Source organism: Somniosus microcephalus, chromosome 12 (genome assembly GCF_052327205.1).
Source record: "Somniosus microcephalus isolate GS21.2 chromosome 12, FLI_Smic_1.0, whole genome shotgun sequence".
NCBI classification, from domain to species: Eukaryota; Metazoa; Chordata; class Chondrichthyes; order Squaliformes; family Somniosidae; genus Somniosus; species Somniosus microcephalus.
This window is the reverse complement of record NC_140998.1, coordinates 222,861,629-222,871,680: the sequence shown is the minus strand read 5'-3', so window position 1 is coordinate 222,871,680 and position 10,052 is coordinate 222,861,629. Positions and strand designations below refer to the sequence as shown.

General features: G+C 55.7%; 2 protein-coding genes across 2 annotated transcripts in view; one reads left to right on the top strand and one right to left on the bottom strand.

Annotated features, from left to right (window-relative positions):
- Positions 1 to 2,916, top strand: part of nfkbid (nuclear factor of kappa light polypeptide gene enhancer in B-cells inhibitor, delta) — a 26,925-nt gene extending 24,009 nt beyond the window's left edge. Inside the window, exon 8 of the mRNA XM_086004108.1 lies at positions 1,870 to 2,916. Coding sequence (XP_085860234.1) covers positions 1,870 to 1,929 — 60 coding nt within the window. The 3' untranslated portion in view covers positions 1,930 to 2,916. The remainder of the gene's footprint in view (positions 1 to 1,869) is intronic.
- Positions 2,917 to 7,721: 4,805 nt separating this feature from the next.
- Positions 7,722 to 10,052, bottom strand: part of nphs1 (NPHS1 adhesion molecule, nephrin) — a 152,461-nt gene continuing 150,130 nt past the window's right edge. Inside the window, exon 29 of the mRNA XM_086002484.1 lies at positions 7,722 to 8,133. Within this exon, the coding sequence (XP_085858610.1) occupies positions 8,035 to 8,133 (99 nt within the window). The 3' untranslated portion in view covers positions 7,722 to 8,034. The remainder of the gene's footprint in view (positions 8,134 to 10,052) is intronic.

The following is a 10,052-nucleotide window of genomic DNA, read 5'->3' as shown; positions in this document are numbered from 1 at the left end:
TTGGGGTTGGGGGAGAGTTTGGGTTGGGGGAGTGTTGGGGTTGGGGTTGGGGAGAGTTGGGGTTGGGGTTGGGGAGAGTTAGGGTTGGGGTTGGGGGAGAGTTGGGGTTGGGGTTGGGGGAGTGTTGGGGGTTGGGGTTGGGGGAGAGTTAGGGTTGGGTTTGGGGGAGAGTTGTGGTTGGGGTTGGGGGAGGGTTGGGGGGAGAGTTGGGGTTGGGGGTTGGGGGAGAGTTGGGGTTGGGGGAGAGTTGGGGTTGGGGGTTGGGGTTGGGATTGGGGTTGGGGGAGAGTTGGGGTTGGGGTTGGGGGAGAGTTGGGGTTGGGGGAGAGTTGGGTTGGGGTTGGGGTTGGGATTGGGGTTGGGGGAGAGTTGGGGTTGGGGTTGGGGGAGAGTTGGTGTTGGGGTTGGGGTTGGGGTAGAGTTGGGGTTGGGGGAGAGTTGGAGTTGGGGTTGGGGTTGGGGTAGAGTTGGGGTTGGGGTTGGGGGAGAGTTGGGGTTGGGGGAGAGTTGGAGTTGGGGTTGGGGTTGGGGTAGAGTTGGGGTTGGGGGAGAGTTGGAGTTGGGGTTGGGGTAGAGTTGGGGTTGGGGTTGGGGGAGAGTTGGGGTTGGGGGAGAGTTGGGGTTGGGGGTTGAGGGAGAGTTGGGGTTGGGGTTGGGGGAGAGTTGGGGTTGGGGTTGGGGGAGAGTTGGGGTTGGGGTTGGGCGAGTGTTGGGGTTGGGGGAGAGTTGGGGTTGGGGTTGGGGGAGAGTTGGGGTTGGGGGAGAGTTGGGGTTGGGGTTGGGGTTGAGGGAGAATTGGGGTTGGGGGAGAGTTGGGGTTGGGGGAGAGTTGGGGTTGCGGTTGGGGTTGGGGGAGAGTTGGGGTTGGGGGAGAGTTGGGGTTGGGGTTGAGGGAGAGTTGGGGTTGGGGGGAGAGTTGGGGTTGGGGTTGGGGGAGAGTTGGGGTTGGGGTGGGGGTTGGAGGGAGAGTTGGGGTTGGGGGAGAGTTGGGGTTGGGGTTGGGGGAGAGTTGGGGTTGGGGTTGGGGGAGAGTTGGGGTTGGGGTGGGGGTTGAGGGAGAGTTGGGGTTGGGGGAGAGTTGGGGTTGGGGTTGGGGGAGAGTTGGGGTTGGGGGAGAGTTGGGGTTGGGGTTGGGGGAGAGTTGGGGTTGGGGGTTGGGGGAGAGTTGGGGTTGGGGGAGAGTTGGGGTGGGGGTTGAGGGAGAGTTGGGGTTGGGGGAGAGTTGGGGTTGGGGTTGGGGGAGAGTTGGGGTTGGGGGAGAGTTGGGGTTGGGGTTGGGGGAGAGTTGGGGTTGGGGTTGAGGGAGAGTTGGGGTTGGGGTTGAGGGAGAGTTGGGGTTGGGGTTGAGGGAGAGTTGGGGTTGGGGGAGAGTTGGGGTTGGGGGTTGGGGGGAGAGTTGGGGTTGGGGTTGGGGGAGAGTTGGGGTTGGGGTTGAGGGAGAGTTGGGGTTGGGGTTGGGGGAGAGTTGGGGTTGGGGTTGGGGGAGAGTTGGGGTTGGGGTGGGGGTTGAGGGAGAGTTGGGGTTGGGGGAGAGTTGGGGTTGGGGTTGGGGGAGAGTTGGGGTTGGGGGAGAGTTGGGGTTGGGGTTGGGGGAGAGTTGGGGTTGGGGTTGAGGGAGAGTTGGGGTTGGGGTTGAGGGAGAGTTGGGGTTGGGGTTGGGGGAGAGTTGGGGTTGGGGTTGGGGGAGAGTTGGGGTTGGGGTTGGGGGAGAGTTGGGGTTGGGGTTGAGGGAGAGTTGGGGTTGGGGTTGGGGGAGAGTTGGGGTTGGGGTTGGGGTTGGGGTCGGGCTGGTTTGGGGGCAGTGTGTTGGGTGTGAAAGGGTCCGGATGGGGAACTCCACCTTTGACCCGGGTCCCATTCTCTCCACAGATTAAACAGTTGTTGAAGCGAGGACGTTTTTCGTCCAATCACAGACTCGGATCCTCATAGGACGCATTGCAAGCCCGGACTATTTTCAGTCCCTGTGTATTCCTCCGCCCGGTGGAAGCAGCGTAACTCCAATGTGGAGGAAACTCGGTCTTTTGTTTCAGTCTCTCTCTCCCTCTCTCTCTCTCTCTGTCTCTCTCTCTGTCTCTCTCTCTCTCGCTCTCTCTCTCTCTCTCTGTCTCTCTCTCTCTCTCTCTGTCTCTCTCTCTCTCTCCCTCTCTCTCTCTCTCTCTCTCTCTGTCACTCTCTCTCTCTCTGTCTCTCTCTCTACTGTCTCTCTCTCTCTCCCTCTCTCTCTCTGTCTCTCTCCCTCTCTCTCTCTCGCTGTCTCTCTCCCTCTCTCTCTCTCCCTCTCTCTCTCTCGCTGTCTCTCTCTGTCTGTCTCTCTCTCTCTCTGTCTCTCTCCCTCTCTCTCTCTCTCTCTCTCTCTCTCTCCCTCTCTCTCTCTGTCTCTCTCCCTCTCTCTCGCTGTCTCTCTCCCTCTCTCTCTCTCGCTGTCTCTCTCTGTCTGTCTCTCTCTCTCTCTGTCTCTCTCTCTCTCTTTCTCTCTCTCTCTCTCTCTCTCCCTCTCTCTCTCTCCCTCTACATCTTTCTATCCCATTCGAGTGGACTGTGCAAACACTGATCTAATTTATTTACAAATAATTGTTGTAACTGTCGGAATAAGCAAAGAGATTCTCCAAAATGCAGCTTTCCTGTGAAGGGAGTGAGGGCCTTTTAAGAGGTTTTGGATCATCGCTGTAATACCCGCACTCAGCCAGCAGGTGCCGCTGTCCCTCCATCAACCAGACTGGTGACCATTCGGCCCATCCAGGGCAACCCCATAGGAACAGGAGGAGGCCCATTCAGCCCCTCGAGCCTGTTACACAGGAACAGGAGGAGGCCCATTCAGCCCCCTCGAGCCTGTTACACAGGAACAGGAGGAGGCCCATTCAGCCCCTCGAGCCTGTTACACAGGAACAGGAGGAGGCCCATTCAGCCCCTCGAGCCTGTTACCTCGAGCCTGTTGCGCCCTTCAATCAGATCGCGGCTGATCTGTATCTTAACTCCATCTACCCACCTTGGTTCCGTAACCCTTAATAACCTCACCCAACACAAATCTATCAATCTCAGTCTTGACATTTCCAATTGACCCCCAGCCTCAACAGCTTTTTGGGGGAGAATGTTCCAGATTCCCACCCCCCTTTGGGTGAAGAAGTGCTTCCTGACATCACCCCTGAACGGCCTGGCTCTAATTTTAAGGTTCTGCCCCCTTGTTCTGGACTCCCCCCACCAGAGGAAATAGTTCCTCTCTCTTGACCCTATCGAATCCTTTAATCATCTCAAGCACCTCGATTAGGTCACCCCTTAATCTTCTAAACTCCAGGGAATACAAGCCCAGTCTGTGTGACCTGTCCTCGTGATTTAACCCTTTCAGCCCCGGGTATCTCTCTGGTGAATCTGCCCCTCCTGAGGTGCGGGGCCCAGGACTGGACGCAGCGACTCCGGACGGGGTCTGAGGGGAGCCCCAACTCCTGCCCCTGGAGTTTAATTGGAAGTCATTTTCCGGATTAAGCTGGTGCGTCAGATCGCCGCTCGGGCGCTTCCCCTCCCGGTGGAAGAGCCCAGTCTTTTCTCATTGCTCGGTCCCTCGGGGAGACGGGGATCGGCCTCGAGGCGTTTCCTCCCGCGGCCGAACGTCTCCTTCCTGCCTCAGTGTCCTGATCTGCCGGTTGCCGGGTTCGGTGGAGCGAGGCTGCCTTCTGCTGGTTTTGGGGGGGTATTACAAGCAGGACAATCGCGAATAATCACTCGCCCGTCAGGGTTAGAGACCCAACGTCCCATCTCCTCAGCCTGGATTCTCGCTCTTGCTTATTTCGGCAGGTTTTGCTGTTAGATTCTGTTTAACACGGTGTACGATCGGTGGAACGAGGAGTGGGGGATGGGGCAAGGTCCGATGAACAGTTCGCTCCGCACCAAGACGGACTTTCTCTCCGGACCTTGTCTCCGTCTCCTGATTCCTCCCATCGCTCAATCTCAAGACCCTGGTCCCGCTCGGTCACCCCAGCCCCCTTTATTGGCGGGGGTCAAGGGACGTCTGAGATTGAAGGCCGGGGAAAAACTCATCGATATTTTAAACATGAATCTGTGTTTCTGTCTGACTTGTTATACAATGAAGGCAGAATCTTCAATCTGATCCCCCGGACTGACCGTCCTGAAACCCCTGGAGGTCAGGAGGTCGCACTGCCCTGGGGGTCAGGAGGTCGCTCTGCCCTGTGGGGTCAGGAGGTCGCTCTGTCCTGGGGGTCAGGAGGTCGCACTGCCCTGGGGGTCAGGAGGTCGCTCTGTCCTGGGGGTCAGGAGGTCGCACTGCCCTGGGGGTCAGGAGGTCGCACTGACCTGGGGGTCAGGAGGTCATACTGCCCTGTGGGGTCAGGAGGTCGCTCTGTCCTGGGGGTCAGGAGGTCGCACTGCCCTGGGTGTCAGGAGGTCGTACTGCCCTGAGGGTCAGGAGGTCGCTCTGCCCTGGGGGTCAGGAGGCCACACTGCCCTGTGGGGTCAGGAGGTCGTATTGCCTTGTGGGGTCAGGAGGTCGTATTGCCTTGTGGGGTCAGGAGGTCGTATTGCCTTGTGGGGTCAGGAGGTCGCTCTGCCCTGTGGGGTCAGGAGGTCGCTCTGCCCCGTGGGGTCAAGAGGTCGCTCTGCCCTGTGGGGTCAAGAGGTCGCTCTGCCCTGTGGGGTCAGGAGGTCGCTCTGCCCTGTGGGGTCAGGAGGTCACTCTGCCCTGTGGGGTCAGGAGGTCATACTGCCCTGGGGGTCGGATATCGAGCCCCACAGGCACCCCTCCCCCGTTCTCCGCCCCTCCCTCACAGGTTCCCCTCCCCCGCTCTCCGCCCCTCCCCGGGGCAGTGTGACGATTGCGGGGTTCGGCCGGTTTCATGACCTTTTCTGCAGCGACCGAGGTTGGTCAGCGAACGATCGCCGCCATCTGATTTCTGTGAAATCTGAATCCACTTTTTACGCAGCACTTGCGGAGTTAAGCCTTGCCCCACCCCACACATGTCAGGGGGTCTGCGATACTCTAATCGGAGCCGCAGGGACTCCTGTGGGTGGGGGCTTGGTTCGGGAGGGGTGGGTCGGACCCCTCCTCCACTCTGAGTGCCCCAGCTCTGGGTGCGTTGTATCAAGGCACCGCGCAGGGTAACATCTCGCCAACAGCACAACCCGCACAATGTGGGCATCCACCTAATGCCTGCACGACAGACAGGCACTGAGCCGAGAACCTGACAAACTCTCCGTCCTGCCATTACCCTCCTCTCCCTCTCCACCACAACCTGCTGGTGCAGCACAATCAGCCGCAGAGCATTGGCGTGTGGAGCGGGCAAACAAATCAGACTGGATTCCTGCTCCTGATCACTGTCCAGTGATCCCTGCTGCAGTGAGAGTGAGTGTGTGAGAGAGTGTATGAGTGTGAGAGAGTGTGTGAGAGAGTGTGAGAGAGAGAGTGTGAGAGAGAGTGCGGGAGTGTGTGAGTGAGAGTGTGAGAGAGAGCGTGAGAGAGAGTGTGAGAGAGTGTGTGAGAGAGTGTGAGAGAGTGTGTGAGTGACAGTGTGAGAGAGAGAGTGTGAGAGAGAGTGAGAGTGTGTGTGAGAGTGTGAGAGAGTGTGTGAGAGTGTGAGAGAGTGTGAGAGTGTGAGGGAGAGTGTGAGAGAGTGTGAGAGAGTGTGTGAGTGAGAGTGTGAGAAAGAGTGTGAGAGAGAGTGTGAGAGAGTGTGTGAGAGTGTGTGAGAGTGTGTGAGAGTGTGTGAGTGAGAGTGTGAGAGAGAGTGTGAGAGAGAGTGTGTGAGAGTGTGTGAGAGTGTGTGAGAGTGTGAGGGAGAGTGTGAGAGAGTGTGAGAGAGTGTGTGAGTGAGAGTGTGAGAGAGAGTGTGTGAGAGTGTGTGAGAGTGTGTGAGAGTGTGAGAGAGTGTGTGAGTGAGAGAGTGTGTGAGTGAGAGATTGTGTGAGAGTGTGAGAGAGTGTGAGAGAGTGTGTGAGAGTGAGTGTGTGAGAGAGTGTGTGAGAGTGAGTGTGTGAGAGTGTGTGTGTGTGTGAGTGAGTGAGTGAGTGAGTGAGAGATTGTGAGAGAGTGTGAGAGAGTGTGTGAGTGTGTGTGAGTGAGTGTGTGTGAGAGAGTGTGAGTGTGTGTGTGTCTGTGAGTGTGTCTGTGAGTGTGTCTGAGGATGTCTGTGAGTGTGAGTGTGTGTGAGTGAGTGTGTGTGAGAGGGTGTGAGTGTGTGTGTGTCTGTGAGTGTGTGTGTGTGAGTGACTGAGTGTGTGTCTGTGAGTGTGAGTGTGTGTGTGTGTGTCTGTGAGTGTGTCTGAGGGTGTCTGTGAGTGTGAGTGTGTGTGAGTGACTGAGTGTGAGAGAGTGTGAGTGTGTGTGAGTGAGTGTGTGTCTGTGAGTGTGTCTGAGGGTGTCTGTGAGTGTGAGTGTGTGTGTGTCTGTGAGTGTGTCTGAGGGTGTCTGTGAGTGTGAGTGAGTGTGTGTGTGTGTGTGTGTGTGTGTGAGAGAGAGAGTGTGAGTGTGTGTCTGTGAGTGTGTCTGAGGGTGTCTGTGAGTGTCAGTGTGTGTCTGTGAGTGTGAGTGTGTCAGCACCATCAGGGGAGGAGATGGAGACTCAGGGAGCTGAGTGTCAGGGAGCCGGGAGTCATTATAATGATGCGCTTTTACTGCAGCCTCCATCTTACTGTCTGATATGAATCGATTATTTATCTTGTTCTGCTTCTTCTGTTTGTCTACGAATTGTGACGGCTCCTGTACGTCCGTCGGTGTCACACGGGGCGTGACGGCAGGAGCTCGATTAGCGTCATCAATTATTCCAAACAAACTCCCCAATTCCAGGGAGTGGCCACGACCTTTCACCCTCTGAGACCTGGGGTCAAACCCAGCCCCAGATAGAGGTCATTGGGAGGGAGCGTATGAAGGGGTGAGGGGGCATTCGGAGGGTGAAGGGTCGCTTGATGCCATGCTGGGATTGGGAATTTGGGATTTTCGGAAGGTTGGTTTTGGGAAGTGAATTTATTTCAGAATTTGATGCTGTTTTCTGCAGACCTCAAAGAGAGGCCATTCGGCCAACTGAATTCTTGCTCTAATATCTTTTTAAAAATGTAATCGGTTCAATAAATCAACAATTAATTATTACCCATCGCAGTGTTTTGTCTATAACTAGGAGTCATGTGTCCTGGAACACTGCGGTATGAGTCACGGGGTCACTGGGGTGTGGGGTCACTGGAGTGCGGGTCACTGGGGTACGGGCCATTGGGGTATGGGTCACAGGTTACAGGGTCACTGGGGTGCGGGGTCACGAGTGCGTGTCACTGGAATGCGGGTCACTGGGGTACGGGTCACAGGTTACAGGGTCACTGGGGTACAGGTCACGGGTCACGGGTACAGTCACGGTGGACACAAGGGTCACTGGGATATGGGTCACAGGTCACGGGGTTACTGGGGTGTGCGATTCCCGCCACGGTCGAGCAGGGGTCGGTCCTGGACCATGGAACGGGAAACCCCATGCTCACCTCTCACCCCACTAGTCCCCACACTGACCTTTCACCCCACTGGTCCCCACACTGACCTCTCACCCCAATGGTCCCCACACTGGCCTCTCACCCCACTAGTCCCCACACTGACCTTTCGCCCCAATGGTCCCCACACTGACCTCTCACCCCAGGCTAATGTCGGGGCTCTGTGCGGACAATGAGAATGGTGTGCTCATTCATTTCAGTTTGCCGGAGGGGATGATTCACTGTGTACACCAGTCATTCAGCTGTGTCCATTAATACTTTTATTGGGTCAAAGTTTGCTAAGGGTATAAATTCAGCCCGTCCTTAGTGGGAAGAATCACAGGGAACGCGGGGCATAGCCGGAGATAAGATTCGGTCTCGCCATCAGTTCCCTGGATATTGAGCAGAAAGGGTGCACTCCGGAGCATAGGGGACGGGAGGGCCGCTTATGGAGAGGGGGCAGTGATACTGAACCAGGGAAACTATCCAGCATTATAATCCAGGAACATAACAGGGCGTGTCCAGAGAGAATTGTTCCACTGTAGTAACTGCTAGTGTGCGAGCGTCAGTCTCACAATCACGTCACACGAGTTCTCCCCAGAGTTCACACGGTTCATCATAATCCGCAAATCCAGACACTCCTTCACTTCTAACCTGTTGACCTCCTCTCCTCATAGCTCCCTGTACACAGAGACATAAACAGCATCACTTATACCTGTGTCAGGGACAACATGGGTTAGATACAGATTAAAGCTCCCTCTACGCTGTCCCATCAAACACTCCCAGGGCAAGTACAGCACGGGTTAGATACAGAGTAAAGCTCCCTCTACACTGTCCCATCAAACACTCCCAGGGCAGGTACAGCACGGGTTAGATACAGAGTAAAGCTCCCGCTACACTGTCCCATCAAACACTCCCAGGGCAGGGACAGCACGGGGTTAGATACAGAGTAAAGCTCCCTCAACACTGTCCCATCAAACACTCCCAGGGCAGGTACAGCACGGGGTTAGATACAGAGTAAAGCTCCCTCTACACTGTCCCATCAAACATTCCCAGGGCAGGTACAGCACGGGGTTAGATACAGAGTAAAGCTCCCTCTACACTGTCTCATCAAACACTCCCTGGGCAGGTACAGCATGGGTTAGATATAGAGTAAAGCTCCCTATACACTGTCTCATCAAACACTCCCAGGGCAGGTACAGCACGGGGTTAGATATAGAGTAAAGCTCCCTCTACACTGTCCCATCAAACACTCCCAGGGCAGGTACATCACGGGTTAGATACAGAGTAAAGCTCCCTCTACACTGTCCCATCAAACACTCCCAGGGCAGGTACAGCACGGGGTTAGATACAAAGTAAAGCTCCCTCAACACTGTCCCATCAAACACTCCCAGGGCAGGTACAGCACGGGGTTAGATACAGAGTAAAGCTCCCTCTACACTGTCCCATCAAACACTTCCAGGGCAGGTACACCGGTTAGATACAGAGTAAAGCTCCCTCTACACTGTCCCATCAAATACTCCCAGGGCAGGTACAGCACGGGTTAGATACAGAGTAAAGCTCCCTCTACACTGTCCCATCAAACACTCCCAGGGCAAGTACAGCATGGGTTAGATACAGAGTAAAGCTCCCTCTACACTGTCCCATCAAACACTTCCAGGGCAGGTACACCGGTTAGATACAGAGTAAAGCTCCCTCTACACTGTCCCATCGAATACTCCCAGGGCAGGTACAGCACGGGTTAGATACAGAGTAAAGCTCCCTCTACACTGTCCCATCAAACACTCCCAGGGCAGGTACAGCACGGGTTAGATACAGAGTAAAGCTCCCTCTACACTGTCCCATCAAACACTCCCAGGGCAGGTACAGCACGGGTTAGATACAGAATAAAGCTCCCTCTACACTGTCCCATCAAACACTCCCAAGGCAGGTACAGCACAGGGTTAGATACAGAGTAAAGCTCCCTCTACACTGTCCCATCAAACACTCCCAGGGCAGGTACAGCACGGGTTCGATACAGAGTAAAGCTCCCTCTACACTGTCCCATCAAACACTCCCAGGGCAGGTACAGCACGGGTTAGACACAGAGTAAAGCTCCCTCTACACTGTCCCATCAAACACTCCCAGGGCAGGTACAGCACGGGTTAGATACAGAGTAAAGCTCCCTCTACACTGTCCCATCAAACACTCCCAGGGCAGGTACAGCACGGGTTAGATACAGAGTAAAGCTCCCTCTACACCGTCCCCATCAAACACTTCCAGGGCAGGTACAGCACGGGGTTAGATACAGAGTAAAGCTCCCTCTACACTGTCCCATCAAACACTCCCAGGGCAGGTACATCACGGGTTAGATACAGAGTAAAGCTCCCTCTACACTGTCCCATCAAATACTCCCAGGGCAGGTACAGCACGGGTTAGATACAGAGTAAAGCTCCCTCTACACTGTCCCATCAAACACTCCCAGGGCAAGTACAGCATGGGTTAGATACAGAGTAAAGCTCCCTCTGCACTGTCCCATCAAACACTTCCAGGGCAGGTACACCGGTTAGATACAGAGTAAAGCTCCCTCTACACTGTCCCATCAAATACTCCCAGGGCAG